At 40.8% G+C, this 15,878-nt stretch overlaps 1 protein-coding gene across 10 annotated transcripts in view; it reads right to left on the bottom strand.

The window, feature by feature from the left end:
- The window catches only part of LOC105199406 (diacylglycerol kinase eta), a 45,925-nt gene that overhangs the window by 7,887 nt on the left and 22,160 nt on the right, over nt 1–15,878 (bottom strand). For 2 of the 10 annotated variants that reach the window (XM_026133854.2, XM_026133856.2), the window contains exons 1-15: nt 5,997–6,015; nt 5,011–5,215; nt 4,800–4,936; nt 4,539–4,630; nt 4,336–4,466; nt 4,042–4,210; nt 3,819–3,921; nt 2,682–2,684; nt 2,228–2,544; nt 1,823–2,134; nt 1,606–1,757; nt 1,278–1,527; nt 828–1,198; nt 421–734; nt 5–344 (exon numbers count right to left, since the gene is read on the bottom strand). In XM_026133854.2, the coding sequence (XP_025989639.1) occupies nt 5–344; nt 421–734; nt 828–1,198; nt 1,278–1,527; nt 1,606–1,757; nt 1,823–2,134; nt 2,228–2,544; nt 2,682–2,684; nt 3,819–3,921; nt 4,042–4,210; nt 4,336–4,466; nt 4,539–4,630; nt 4,800–4,936; nt 5,011–5,164 (2,845 nt within the window). In that variant the 5' untranslated portion in view covers nt 5,165–5,215; nt 5,997–6,015. Of the gene's footprint in view, nt 1–4; nt 345–420; nt 735–827; nt 1,199–1,277; nt 1,528–1,605; nt 1,758–1,822; nt 2,135–2,227; nt 2,545–2,681; nt 2,685–3,818; nt 3,922–4,041; nt 4,211–4,335; nt 4,467–4,538; nt 4,631–4,799; nt 4,937–5,010; nt 5,216–5,996; nt 6,016–6,389; nt 6,673–15,878 lie in introns of those variants that run through there. The other 8 variants (XM_011166512.3, XM_011166511.3, XM_026133852.2 and 5 more) reach the window with 8 other exon arrangements.

The raw sequence follows: 15,878 nt of genomic DNA on the forward strand, positions 1-15,878 counted from the left end.
TTACGTCTTTCCATACTGTTGCCGCTACTGTATTGCTTGTCATGTGGATCCAGTTTATAATCTACATTAAGCTTGTGATGACTTTCAATCGACAACGATGGACTTGGTGGATCAACGATAACACTAATCTGTGGTGGAAAATTCGTGGCGCACTTATCGTTAGTTTGTGTGTTGTCTGACGAGACAGTGAAGCAACATACTGGTCTCAGCAAATCCGATGCTCTTTCTTTTTCAACGCTTTCAAATCTATTCGCAAGTTCCACATTTGCTTGCGTCGACTTAATTCCTGAGATACGTACGCACGTTGCTAAACCGTCCGTTTTATATTTATTCAGCATTCCCTGCTAATAGAAAACACATTAATCTTATACATTTTGTTTCAATTTCTAGAAATCGTTAAATCGAAACATATTCCTTTACCTCTTTATCCATTTTTATATTTTTTGTGTTCTTCTTGAACGATTGCTTTCCGATGTCATTTCCTTCGCAGAATTGGGCGATGCCAACATATCTATGCGATTCTTCGATCTCTAAGCCCTCTCTGACAGAATCATACTTCTCACCCATTATCGCACTGATCACATCTTGCCCAAGAGAGCTCAAATCCTCCAAGCCGCTTTCCGAATGTTGAGTTTCGCTGGAAAGCATGTCGGAATTATCCGGCGAGTCAATATGCCCGATCTCTGAGCTTTCCGATTTTTTCGTGGAATCAAATATATCGCTGTCTATATGCCCTGCAAAGTGTGAGAGAAATTATCTAATAATTAGATATAATATATAAATAAACTAGCGCTTCTACAATGCTTCTCGCATTGGTGAATACTTACCGATTTCACTCTCGCTATTTCGCACGGTGTAACTCCTGGAATCAAAAGTTTCGGAAACCATACTATCCGTACTGATAATACTGTTGGTACAGCTACCTCTAGCTTCTACTTTCGTTAGCACAGGTTTTTGCGCGTGCTCTGGCGAAATATTTTTAGACTGAAGCGAATCCGTGTCAGGAGAAACGATAGTGTCTTGCATAGTCCCATCGTCCGATGGTGTACTTGTGTCTAAAATGGTTACGGTTACAGGAACATCGGAGAAAGTTTCTATTTGCGTGGTATCAGACGACAGGAAATTATCATTAGTAACCGCCTGAGTTTCTTGTTGATCGTCAGTAGTTTGTGCTGTTGCCTCGTCAAAATCAAGAACTCTAAAATAATATCGAAATACGTGTAACTTTCAGAATTCAGGTATTAATGACATGCCGTCGAGTTCATGTTGAAAGTTACCCTTGTGGTATGTTTTCACTGTTTCGTCTACTGTCGGCGAAACCGTCGGGCGCAGGAAGAGTTAGCAATTCTTCAGGTTGCGAGTCTCTCCTTAAATCCGGCATAGGGCTTAAAGATGCCACGTTAGGGGTAGGACTTGGACAAGGTGAAATCTCTATGCTACTGATGGATCCTAGAGTCGGCATTAAATTACTGTTGTCGGTCTGATCTATTTGTGATAAACCTGGGATATCCAATTGATACTTTTTGTCTAAAATATGCATAATATGAGAAACAGCTATGTAAACCACTATTTTAATATTGGAGCATTAAGATGAAGAGAACTTACTTGTCATAATATTTATAGGAGAATTGTCGGATATTATGGCGATATTTGGCATCTTATTGCCCTGTTTCTCATCCAAAGGATTGTTCTGTTCATCAACAGCAGTTTCTGTATGTTCCACCAATCTTCTGATAGCTCTTTTCAAACTATTTGCTCTGTAAATATTATTAAAATATATATCCCTCTTTATGTTTTACAGTATAACGTTATGAATATATACCTAGACATCACAACGTCTTTCTCCATGTAACATTGTCTTCTTTTAACTTTTTTTAAATTTGTTATTTCTTTCTCCGTCTTTTCTAAAGCCCCTTTCTCCTGGATACTGCTGAAAGTGTCGGTTTTTAGAGTGCCAGTGTCAATGTCTTCTGTGTTATCGGATAAATAGTTTTCTTCTTTAGATAGTGTTTGCAACAAAAGGTCAAGTTTTTGTTGAAGTATTGTGCATTTTTCTCCCAATTGTTGGTCCCCTGTGTTTAGACTGGCTTCCAGTATATGTGTTGCAAAATCTTTTACTGTTTCACATAAAACTCTGTAGGAGAAAATATTGGTTGAAATATCGTAACTTAAAGCTTGCTACTAATTCGTATGTATACGCACATACACATGCAACTGCATTACTCACTTGGCACTAGATATAACTACGCTCTCCTGATCAGATTGTAAAATGTTTGTTATGTGAGCAAGAACGCTGTCTTCATATTGATGAGCTATGCTCGATTTTATAGCCGGGTCGGGCTGAGTCACTTTGTGACATGGCAGAGATATGCTGCGTTCGAATGTCATAATGCTCCATCGATCCAGCATTTTCGTGCCCGCTTTTTCGTACTTTTCCAGTAATTGAGGTAAATGTGTGTCATCGTCGCACGACGATCCCCAACCCAATACGCGCGCCAAGTCATTTCCTGTTCCTAAAGGTAGTACCCCAACTTGACATTGCTTCTGCAAATTTAAAAAAATATAGATATAGATACCCCTCTCCATTCTGTGCAGTGCATTTAGTAGTTAGCATATGTTAACAGTTCCTAATGAGAGCTGTAGATTAGATAGATAGATTAGTCATGCATATGTACACTTACCGCCTGTAACAAAAGTTAACGAAGCTTCACATAATAAAGAAGCCTAAAGCACACCGGTTTCATCTGGAATAAAATCATAAAAGAGACACGCCATGCAATTTATAATCGGAAACTTGAAAAAATTAATACCACTGGCTGCAATATTACAGATCTAAACATTAGTATTACAACTCAAACTCAGTATATATTATATGTGTGTATACATTATATTATCAACTCAAACTCAGTATATATTATATGTGTGTATATGTATTTATATATATGTGTATATATATATATACTCTTTTGAAATATATATTTCAAAAGAATTAACAGAACTGAAGAACAAAGTTTTATTTTCAGAGTCATAATAAATTAAAGGAAATATTTGGAATGTCTTTTTGGTCCATTTTTCTTTTCCAAAACGACTAAACAAGACAAGTTTAAACATACATCTTCCAATACCTTCGAAAAATCATTGCAAAGTTATTAGGAGAATATAACTTAGTTAATATTTGAACACGAAGTAATGCAAATTAAATTCAATCCAAGTTTCGCACCCTCTTCAAAAGATTATAATTCAAAAGAGTTAATCAAACTGTAGTAAATTACAAATCTCAATTTCAAGGATTAAGTTCTCGATATTGAGAGGGTAAAATTCAAATCTGATTTAGCCATGTTATCTCTTATCTAAATATACTTTTGTAATAATAACTCTGACAATATTTCGAATATCGAAAGACATGTATTTCAATTTTCGTTTGATTTAAATGTTTGACAGAGAAACATTCAAACATTTTATTTCAAATGATATTTTAAAATGTTTAAAAATAAGTATATGTGTAAATTCACTTTGCATTTACTCTCTGAAATTGACATATAATTGAGAATCAATCTGTATATATAAAAACATTGCATATTTAAACAATGTACATACATACGATAATGCCTTTCTATTCTCATTTATATCGCATTTTGGTCATAATTTATATGCATGCATTAACGCAGGAAAGTATCATTAAGCTACGCGCAGAAAGAAATTTGCTTAAACAACGCAGCCTTGGTAGAGCGCTATTAGATTTGAAAGAAAATGATAGTCGCTAAGAAATCTCATGCTAATAAAGATAAAGTCATCAGTTTTAAAATACGTTTACTCACGTGCATTCCAAGCCGATCAATTTCTGAAAGCACCCATCCTACAGACCCATCACCACTACACACTAAAATCCGGAACGGATCAAAGTGTCGAAACAGTCTTAATCTGAGCAAAAAAAGTACGATTCGTATATTCGATACATTTACCTGTTCACCTTGCTATACATGTGACCACAAATTATAGATTCGTGATCAATTAATCGCTATTATGTATAGATTTACTAACCCTGGGCCTGGTCCTCCTTTTATAAGGTCGAACACTTGTGCGGGATTCAGTAATTGTTTAAATCTCCTAAGAAACTTAACACCTTGATTGTCACCAGATTTACTGTTTACAAATACTAAAAGTGGACTGCATCCCGTAGGTCTAACTGCTTCCCAAGCTTCGTCGCTACCTGATAATAATTTTGAACCACATATATAATTATTGCCATTATACTAGTTTTATATATCTACAAAAATTGTCTACATACAAATGATACAATATATTTTTTATAATGCGAATAGACAACGCGATTACCTATACTATGCAAAGCCGTAGGAGGCACTACACTGAGTTTAGCTGGTCCTAGTGGACACCTGATACTTATGGCAGGTCTGCATGCTGTGTGCACAGTCGCTTTGCACCATAAACATCGCCAATCTTGAAGCCTATGGATGATACGTTGATTTTGACGTTTTACTAAATTTTTATCAATCGTTTATGTACCAGGATGTAAATACCTAAGTACAGAGCCACATGTCTTTTCACAGACAAAGCATTTTGAGGACACTGGTAAATTTCCCTCCATCCACTGATGTGGCATTGTGATAGTCTACAATGTAGATTAAGCAATAGAAGAATTATGTATTTTCAATTCTACATTTATCAGATGAACAATTTTGTAAAGTGTTATTAAAAGATACGTGCATCTGATTAACATTATATTTTTATTGATTATTAATTCCCAAAAATAGTTTTAATAAAATAACATATATGCACACCCCATCTTGGTCCTCAATAATATCTTTTCCAATGGATGCTAAAGTGGTCCACTTGCAATTATTTATTGCTTTTGCACTGCATCTTTTATGTACCTTGTATTTACAAGCTTCACAACTTAAACCATGGGAAGTAACACCTGTAACAATACAGTATTTGTAAATTCAATTATACACTTCAGGCATGTTTGTAATGAAAAACAAACTTGTTTACCATGTAGGGCATCTCTGCAGACGTTGCAATACGTAGGTCTGGCATGATTAGTTGCATACCATTGATGATTACCTCCCAGTAATTCGGCAGTTCCAGAGTCACCCTGAGGACGATTCTCCGTCGCTGTTCTTATTGCGTTCAACCAGTCCTCCATGTCTCGTCTGTTTTTACCACAAAGAACCAAAGACCGAAGCGGTGTTATCACCTAATGCATAAAAGATAATGTACAAATTATGATACACTATATTGAAAAAGAATATAATAATGTTTTTTTTATATATATATATATATATGTATATATATATATATATATATATATATATATGTGTGTATATATATATATATATATATATATATATATTATATAGTTTTGTGTAATTTAATATTGCTGACTGAAACATACCAGCTGTCAAAAACTTTCTAAAAAGCAAATATATCAAAATGGATCCAAAGAAACTCATTTTTTTTTTATGTACACGTAAAAGAAAACTCGGGAGTCAGGGAGATAAAAAATTCCTAAGTTGACAGATTCGAGTCTCATATATTCTTTTCAATTCACCGGCATTCTTCGCGCAAGATTATGACTTGGGCCGGTGTTCATAATCGATTCTTATATGTAAGACCGTCTTAAGTATCATCTTAAGATGATCTCAACTCAATCAGAGAGTCGTATTAGTATTTAAAAAAAACATTAAAGCATATATAATATTTTCTGATATATAAGCTTATATATCTGATATATAAGCATCTTAGGAGATTACTCAAGACGGTCTTGACTATGAATACTGGCCTTAGGACCTCTTTCACCTATCTGCGTTAAGCTAACCAATCGATTAGTCCATTGGAATTAACCAATCGCATTGCCCGTTATGTGAAATGACACATGCGATTGGTCAATTCTAATGAACTAGCTAGTTGGATTAGCTAAACGAAGATTGGTGAAAGAAATAGTGCTCCAAAAACGCGGATGAGCATCGTGGGAATACCGTTTTCAATCGAGCGTCAGTCCCATGTGCTCGTTTCAGCTGCTCCGTTTTGCAAACGGGAGGACTGCTGACTACGGACCGGGCTTGGCGAAACGAGCTATCCATCATCGAAACTCGACGTTACGAAACGTCGCTCGCGACACTGCTCGTTCGGCCGACCGGTCCGTCGGCTATAAACAATCGATAATGGCATTGTTACGGGGCCGCGGCGGGAAGCGATTATTAAACCGGTGGGATATTCGGGCAACCGGGCGACCTAATTAGACAGCTGGGGACGCATCGCCGCTGCCGCCGTCGTCATCACTACCACCACCATGTCGCGACTGCTGTCGCCACCCTCGTGAGCGCACGAGGATCCCACTTGGCACGCGCCTAGCCTTCGCCCAACCATACCTTGAATCGGGAGCGGGCCCTCCGTTGATTCGACATTTGAATTGCGACTCGCAGCGCGACGACGATAACGACAACGACGACATCCGCGCGAGCCTTGGCGCGAACTTCCGCGTTTACCGCTCCGGAAAGCGTTGCCTCGCCAACCGACGGCGGCGTGCCGTCCGTGGCGACATGTCACGACAACGGTAGTGAGGCACGGGTCCGATCGGACGAACTCCTCGCGACGGTAAGCGTGACCACCACGGCCAACGACGGCGACGCATCGGCCCGTTGCTTCCGCGAGACGCGGCTGGGCGCGAACGGCGGCTTCGCGCCGTTCCTCTGCGTTCCTCTTCTGACGCGACTTTAGCGCGCTGCCCTATTTCCCATGGCGCATGTGTCACGTCGCCGTTCCGTGTCGTGTGGCGTTTATAAATAAAGTATCCCGCGCGCGTGCATTGTTCGCTCACTCGCGCTCGTTCCTTCCTTTCTTTCCCCTCCCCTTCCTCCGCACGCTCCGGCGTCGTTGGACTGTCGTCGCCGCCGCCGCCGCGTGTCCACCACGTGCGTGCGCCATTGTACTCGACGCCGACGCACGCTTTCATGAGTCACGAGGCGAGAAAGCGCGCGCGGCGCGCCTGTCAATAAGCCGGCTCGGCCGCGCGCTGCGTGAGGCATTATCGCGTGCTTATCCACCGCGAATAATACCACGCGCCCTCCCTCGCGGCAGCCGTGTACGTGTCGTTATTGACAGGTAGACAGGGTGTATCGGAGGCTTTTCGCGCGTCGCGCTATCTCCCCCGACACGAGGGTCGCCCACGCGGCGCTGGAGTTTGAAAATTCCGCGATTTCCGAGCACGCTCGGATTTCGCTCTATTTCTGAATTAAAAAAAAAAGGTGATTGGATTACCCGGAGATACACTCGTTATTTTTTTTTTTCCCCCCGGAGACACGCACGCACGAAGCGTGTCTAATGCGTATTGATCGCGTATTCGTTGCTCTTCGCTTTTTGTTGAGTCTATGAAAGCGCCTATCTTACCATACTTAAATTTTTAAGGGAAGTTTAGCAGCTCGGTTGCTCGAGCAACAGAGGAGAACGCAGAGACAACCGCCGCTGAGGGTACTCAGTTGTCTTATTTCGATCTTGAGAAGAGCGCACGTATATATGCTTATATCGCGCCATGGCGCCGGTATTACATCTCGAGGGCAATTTATACAGGAAGGTAGAGAGCGGAAAGAAGGGGGAAAGAAGATGCTTTCCACGTGGACGTCTAACGGAAGAATGGATGAGACTTTCCCGATGATCGCAGAACGCCTCTTTAGCTCAGGGGCAGAGCACTGGTCTCATAAACCAAGACAATGATCATGTAACTTTTTCTCTAGGGTGGAAACGTGAAAAGTGGAAATCTTTACCATTAGAGGTAATGGAGAAATTTTTCACTTTTCACGTTTCTGCCTTATGGAAAAAGTTACATGGTCGATACCGGGGTCGTGAGTTCAATTCTCATAGGAGACAATTCTTTTTATTTTTTAAAAGGTCACGACCCTCCGAGCGCATTATAGGGACCTTATTCGATCGTTAATATCGATCAGTAATGTCGAATCAGTACGCATCAATATTTTTATAACCTAAGATTATTTCTGTGAATCCTATCTATGATCGCGGAACTCTGAGAAGTTTCTTTGATTAAAAAAATATTTATTTGAATCAAAGAAAGTTCATTGCTACACAGTTAAAGAAAAACTTTTTTGATTTGAAGAAATTCCTTGCTTGTTTCTTTTATTAGAATTGAAGAAAGTTTGATTGTACAACGCAAATCTTTTTTTTTATAATAAAAAAAATATATTTCTAAAATTTGTTTTCTTTAATTGAAGAAATAAATTTTTAAAATCGGAACAGCCAAATTATTTCTTACATTTTTGTCAGTACTTTCTTTGAATTAAAACATTATTTGTTTAAATTACACAAATAATTCGAATAATTTATTTACTTTAAAAAAGGCTAATAATGTTATTTCTTGAAATCAAATAAATTTTTATTATCCTCAAAGATAATATTTTTAGTTTAACTTTAAACAAATCAAGTTAAAGAAACGGTTTCTTCCATTTAGATATAAACTTCTGTGAGTGTGTACTAACAGAAATATTGATGCGTCCTCTTCGTATATTCATTATCATTATTAATGTTTCTATCACACAATGATCCTAAAATTCGAGAATGAAAAAAAATTTAGATCATTATTAATATCCTACATCAATTCGTCAACATGAACTCATACACTGAAAAAAATTGTGTTTGAGTAAATATATTTATTTTAAGATCATTTCTTCGATTAAAAAAAAAATATTTCCTAAGCTTAAAAGAAATTAATTTTATATTAAGATTTACTTAAATCAAGGAAATGATGTTAAAATAAATATATTTACTTGAACATAAAAAACTTTTTTCAGTGCACACGATTAAATAATATTGTCAATATTCGATGGTTCTGATAGCATTATTAACCATGTAAGATCCTTGAATCCTACTATTTGTATAACATGAGAATATATGGTTCAGACACGTTGTTTTGTCAGTAATCGTCGATAAGTTTTTTTCGGTTCCTCATAAAAAAATTCTTTACCACTCACAAGTCACGTGAAGGTTACGAAAAAATTCGGGGTATCTCTTTGTTAATAAAATAAAACAAAGCCTACACGATATATGACAGCGTGAATGACGTGCGAGCATAGGTTTCTATATATTACACCAGACCGCCAACCTTTGACCTTCATATTGTTAAAGCTACGGTCGTTATGTTCAGTATGAGATAAAAATCATATTACAATGGCTGTGTTCGCTTTGGCGCTCGCAACGCTTGTAAGCATTATTTGTCCTTGTTTAATATTTGATAACAAGGATAAAAGAATACTTAAAGCCCTAAAGCGAACACAGCCATTGTAATGTGAGTTTTATCAATATATTACATCTATAGATATATGAAAGATAGACCGAGTGTAAAGTGTGAAACTTGAAGATCATGTGGAAAGATACGGAAAACAGGGTTGGTAAAAGAGAGTAGAAATAATTGTGTGAATCGGAGAGGGAAAGACACATGACAATTGCTTTCTGTTTTTCTACCCGATCTTCACTATTTAACGTTAGACACGCTCCAATTCTCATTTATGTTTGTGGTCAAATCTTGAAATTATACAAGTTTATTTTTTATTAGCATTGATTAGCTAAATAATTATAGCTTAATCATGTACAATTAAAAACGTATAGCATATTAATAACATAAAAACATATTTAAGAAACGTCACTCAATATACATGGTATTATCCCATAGCAAACATGACTACTAGCTTGTATCTTATCATACGAATTCAATAGGAATTAGCGATGTAGTATAATATAGACACTCGGAAAAATATCAATTCTATTTTTTCTGCCAAAATTTACTTTTTCTCTTCTGGTAAATAACGATTATGTTTAATAATAATAATAAAAAAAAAAAATTTTTTTTATAATTGTCTTAAAATATACTTAAAATATTAAGAAAGAAAAATAATGATAAATAAATCGAATATTTATTGTAATTTAATATTCTTGACTGAAGCATCGAATCACAAAAATTCAGAATATTTTGAATAAATTTGATTGTGATAAACTCATGATAGATTGGCGAATGTATGAACTTGTGAATTATTTGAAATAAGTTTATTTAATTCAGATATCTACTTTGCTAGTTTATTTTAAGTGAATGTTACTTGTTTCAAATAAACGAGTCTGACAATGAGTATTATCGAGAAAATGTTCGTTATAAGAACAAGCCTTACTTGAAAGACGGAAACTGAAAATCGAGTAATCGCTTTTCTTAGCACGAGAACAATATTTTTCGACGTGTGCGTGCAGAATATCCCAACCGACTGAATGTTTTATCAACCAAATCGCGAAAAGAATTTCGCATAAATCAAACTCCTTCTCTCAGGGGAAGAGGGGGAAGGGGGGGAGGTCTAAGTTTATTATATATCGAGACGATTATTGGACATCGGGGCAAATCGGCGGGAATTATTGACGACGTGTGGGTGGACTCGTCTCCCCGACACGCCAGCCGGTATTTGCTTTATTGTCGAGGCCACTTTTCCAGCCCCGTGAGTGGCGGCGTAGGTGTTGAACACATCATCGGAGCGGAACGGAGACCGTGCGCGCCAGACGCGTTGAATATCAGGTGAAATCGGAGGGGTTCGCGTGTCATGGTGTCGATCGGTCAGGTGTCTGTCTCGGGCGCGTTCCCTCCGTCTCTCTCTTTTGTGTCGCGTCCATTCTCGTCCCGCGGCTTTCATGTCACGAGTCGCGATATCGAAATTCGAACGCTGCCGGCTTTTGTGCGGCGTCGCGTGACCACTCCCGAGGCCGATCTATTCATCGCGCGGTGAAAAAGACCGGCGATTCTTCGTCTCGCACATTCGCGTAGTCTCGCCCTCTCTCTTTTTCTCGTTCGCTCGAACAATGAATACAATTGCGCGACATTATATCCCGCGATGTTGTTACACTGTAAAATGTCGCGTTTTCGTCGCATTTTCGCGCTCCGTGAGATTCAATGCGGTAACGCTCGATCCACTCTTCATAATCGAGTTTAATTGGCTTCAATCCGAATGCAATTGTTGCGTCGATTTTGAATCGCTTGGCCGCCAGTATTGTTCGAAATAACTCGGGCACGGCATTACTGCGACTCTCCCGACGGACGTGGACGGCGGTCCCGGAGCAGGAAATTATTTTCCCATCGAGCACTCGTAAAATACGCGTGACTCGCATGCCGAGAGACGAGGGGAAACGCGCGGCGCGCGATTACTACTCGCAACGTAATCATCTTGTATTCCGAGAAATCGACCACCGGGGATGATCGGGTGGATTGAGGGACACGAAAGGGCGACGAAGGAGGAGGAGGAGGAGGAGATGTAACGACGGTAGAGGTAATGGACTTCTCTTGTTGGCGTGACGCGCGAATATATCTCGCTACAAGGGCGCAGAACATCTCGAGCACGCTGAAAAGGGAAAAGGGCACGCACATCTCTCCCCCCGTACGTCGTTCGATTAATCATCGTCGCCGGTCGACTGCCCCGATTAATCATCGCGCGGTGCCGCGTGACTGATTATCCCTGTGGACCGAGTCGGCGGATTCACCTCGGGGTCTTCGCCAGTTGACCGAGAGATCCGGAACGCGGCTATTACGACGAGCTAGATCGGCAGCGAAGCGCGCTCACGTTTCTGCGAACTCGAGCGAAAAATTACTTCGTATTAGACGCCGAATCGAGTTTTCTCGACTTTGAGAAAATTAATTTCCTCGAGCACTTGAAAAGCGTGTCGGACCGCCCCCGCCCGCCCCCACCTCCCGAACTCACCCTCCGCGCTCAAACCGGGACGAGATCTTAATCCATTAACAGTTTTATTGTTAATAATCGTATCCCCGCTCCCGCTCGGCCTTGGACGCGCCTGAGAATGCCGGAGATATTTAGGCACGCACCTTCAACTAGGTCAGGCACGACGCGGATACGTTCTACTTAATTCATTTAGAGCGCGCGGTTTCAACGCGAGAGCTCGCGGACGGACCACACACGTACGCAACACCTCGATATACGCGGAAAATCCGATATTATCGCTCGATGCACGTCTCTCGCGTTCGTAAAAATACGAAAATTTCCGGAATCGCGCGAAAGTAACTCGCCTAATGAATTCGGGTTACCGAGTAGCGATACCGGTAATTACTGTCAGTATAATAATTTGTATAAAGTATCGATTGTGCGAAAGCCTTTGGGCGACGGTTTTTATCGTGTTAAGCTATAGCCTGAGCTGTATACGAAATAAACGTCGTTAATATACGTAGAACAAAATCGATGGCACCAATATAAAAAGTCTCGCAGAACTATGACTTTTCACGAGGATTATTTGTGTCGCGGTTTTATTTCTGAAAATGTTTCCGCGCTCATCGAGTAAAGCGAAAATCTAATATTAAACAAATGCAATGCTGTACAGATGGGTGTCATAGTACCTTTACGGAGCGTCAATAAAATTGGCGTTGGTGCGCGAAAAAATTGTAGCTAAAAATGCTCGCACAAATACGTCACGATACCACTTTCCTCGCTTCATTATATTTCCCATTGACGGCATCGAAATACATTTGTTACATTTAAATGAAATCATAAATAAAGAAGGTGGCTGAACTTTATCATTCAGTTTGAATACCATGGGCATCCCTTCCATCAATATTTTAAAGGTATTAGATGAGCAAAGGTAAGAGGAAAAGCGAGGGAGGACCCGACCGGGCAAAAGCCATCACTTCTCGTTGCTCCTTCCCACCGTCATCATCCCCTATTACGCCACAAAAAATGAGTCACGTTCTTGGGGATGGTTCCTGCCTTTCTCTCTCTCTCTTTCTCTCTTTGAACCCCTTATATACCGTATATATCGTGTCATACATATTTTATCAACAAACAGCCTCCAGCATAAGCGGAGAGAGAGAGAGAGAGAGAGAGAGAGAAAGATAGACAGACAGACAGATAGATTGAGAGGACACCACGTCACGCAATTCCGGCGCGTGCGGGCGAGGAGAAAACGAGGCCGCTCTGAAAGCTCTGAATTCTCAATATTGTGTACTGGATGTGTTGCCTTGTGCGCCGTCCGCGAACCGCCACCGCCGTGACCTTCTGACCTGGAAATCCATCCCATCCTGACGCGAGCTGCCGATTCCGCGGAAGGGGCCGTGGAAGGATCGATCGTCCCTTAAATTACCGAGTGCCTTCGGCCGTGCTGCGGACATTATAAACAGAGATATCAGAGTCTCGCTTATCAATCAGAGTTACCGTGCGCGCGCCCCTGAAACGCTGCGATAACGGGCCGCGAGATCCCTACCGATGAGACAGATGGATCCGGGATCCGAGGTCGATAGACACATCCGATGGGTGCTTGAAATTCGCTTCGCTGAACACATAGAACGGAGATAAAATGGGGAATCGCGTAGTCGCTTCTGGCAGTCCTAGCAGATTTTCCCCGACGTTTTTCTTCCGCCGTACAACAATACGTTTCGTATGATTGTACGTCGAGATTATCTCAGCCCCCGAAGATATTTTCAGCAGCTTTTAGCCAGATATAAAATGGAACTCTGTCAAGCCCACGGGTGAAAAATGACATTCTAATACTTGTCGCAAAAAGAGGTCAGACGTTCTCGGATCACAGACTCGATTTCAGGTATACTGCCTCTCGATTACTCAGGCGTCACGGGTTAATGCGAAAGCTCATTATCATTCGCTTTGAAGGCGATCGGAGGCTTCTTGTCCCTCAACAGTCGAATAAGGTATTATTCTTTCATGTGGAATTATACGTCACTGAAAACAGCGCTATACTTTTATTGCGTTACATTACACGTGGCGATCAGAAATATCAGTAGCAATTTATTCTACGAGTTTCCTGCGGATGGATATATATATATATATATGTTTTCCTAACAGAAAAGTTTCGTATCAAGGGAGCTCGAAAAATATTATAACGAAATAAGACGTCAAACGTTCTTTTACGAAGATGACGATTCTCAGATCCAATAAGCTCAAAGCGAGGACGATTTGGAGCTTCAAAGGGAAAGGGAAAGTTTACGATAACAAATACAAATATTTTTATTGCGCGCAGGCTGTATTTTTATCGCTTTCCCGTCGAGGCGCGAGGTTTCGGCTACTGGAGAGGCGAAATTAATTGAATGTCTAAGCCGGTACGCTTGCGATTTAATGAGAAAGCGAGTATTAAGCTCCCGATACAATGAACGGAATACGGAATAAGAAATAAGGAACGGTTCAATATGTTCCTACAGTAAGGCGTATTTCAATATGTTGGAATAAAGAATGCCTTATGTTTTCCTTATTCAACATATTCAATTGTTATTCTCTATTCCCAATTTTGTTCTCATTGTGTCTGGGGCTTTAGATTGTAAGAAATAAATCGAACAAGAGGTAGTGAAAGAGAGAGAGAGAGAGAGAGAGAGAGAGACAGAAAAAGTGTCGCATCCACTTGCGAGTCTGTCACGTGCTGTCTGATCTTTATCAGAATATCATCCCTCTCGATTCACGTAATCTAACGGTCGCGGATGTAATCTAACGTGTCGTGGCACAAATTTATTACAGGATCGTAATCCGAGCTTTCTGTGTGCTTTCTCCCTTCCTCCCTCTCTGTCTCTCTTTCTCCGCCCGTTCACCACCGCCCTAAAACCACGCACTTTAATTAGCACTGCACCAACCGCATCGACCATCCCCGACCCCATTTATGTCGCGACTCATTACATTATTCTACATACGCCTCCGTCTATTTTTAGTTGCACGTAGCGCGTGCAATGAGCACCGCCGGCTGGATCTAAGCACGGGTCTTCTGCATAATGGAACGCGCATATTTGCTCGGGAGGATACGCGGCACGTGAAAGGTCCTTCCGCTTACGTGCGGATGTGGTCATGGCACACGGACGAACGCTTGGCTCCGCAACATTACAGCTAAATATACATCGAGCAAATGGGGCAACGATATATACTTCATATCGGACGCGTATAATATATTTATTACTGCTATACATCGTTCTTTATTTTTTTTTGTAAACGTAGCGCCAGAGGCAGAGTGCTCCGTTAAAGGCACGCGCGGACGATAAAGGCACGAGCGTTCGTTTATCACGAACGAGCATTTCCCTGTTTGACCAATAATTTTAATGGGACGAAATTGCACGCTCGTCTCTTTGGGTAATTACCCGAATGGCGAAAGGGCAGCGTGCAGCCTTTTGCAGCTTTAAGAATACAAAAAGGCCATAATTACCATCTTTTTTTAATGGAATGGTATCGTGCGGCGAGTATACTCGACGCGCGCTGAAAGAAGGACGGCCAAGTGGATTATTCGAGCAATTTGCAGCTGAATGACAGCGACAATCGCGGCATTAAAATTAATTAAGCCCTGATTCGCGCCGATTACACGGCGCGGCCCCGGCGCGCTTAGCGAATGACACTTGATTACAGTACGGCAAATTCCGCGACCGTCGCGCGAAATATGGCGCGCTCCAGTTAACGGCGGCGTCTCCTTATTCAATTAAGGACCACCATCGCCTCGGCTTACCCAAGCGAATTCGGGTATCCGGCTCGCGTAGCGGAATATAAAAATTTCACCAGTCGCCAGTTGCGCGCCCCGCTTCTACGCCGAATCTCACCGATTTTCAATGGACACTTGACCTTTGCATCGCGTCCCGATCCCTATCTCTATACCCCGTCGAAATGTGGGTCGTAGCTAAATTACGAGCCACGACGCATTTAACCAATATTGAGGGTATAAAATAGCGAAATGCGTTTGTTTTATTTTTAATCCTTAAGAGTTTGTCTGTTTGTCCCTCTCTCTATCTCCTGAAATGTAATGGAATTATCATGAGTGACGCAATCGTAATATAAATTTAATTTTATCGAATTAATCTCGCAATATAAATTCTACAATCCCTTATCATCGCGTCAAATGAA

Source organism: Solenopsis invicta, chromosome 3 (genome assembly GCF_016802725.1).
Source record: "Solenopsis invicta isolate M01_SB chromosome 3, UNIL_Sinv_3.0, whole genome shotgun sequence".
In the NCBI taxonomy this organism is placed as follows: Eukaryota; Metazoa; Arthropoda; class Insecta; order Hymenoptera; family Formicidae; genus Solenopsis; species Solenopsis invicta.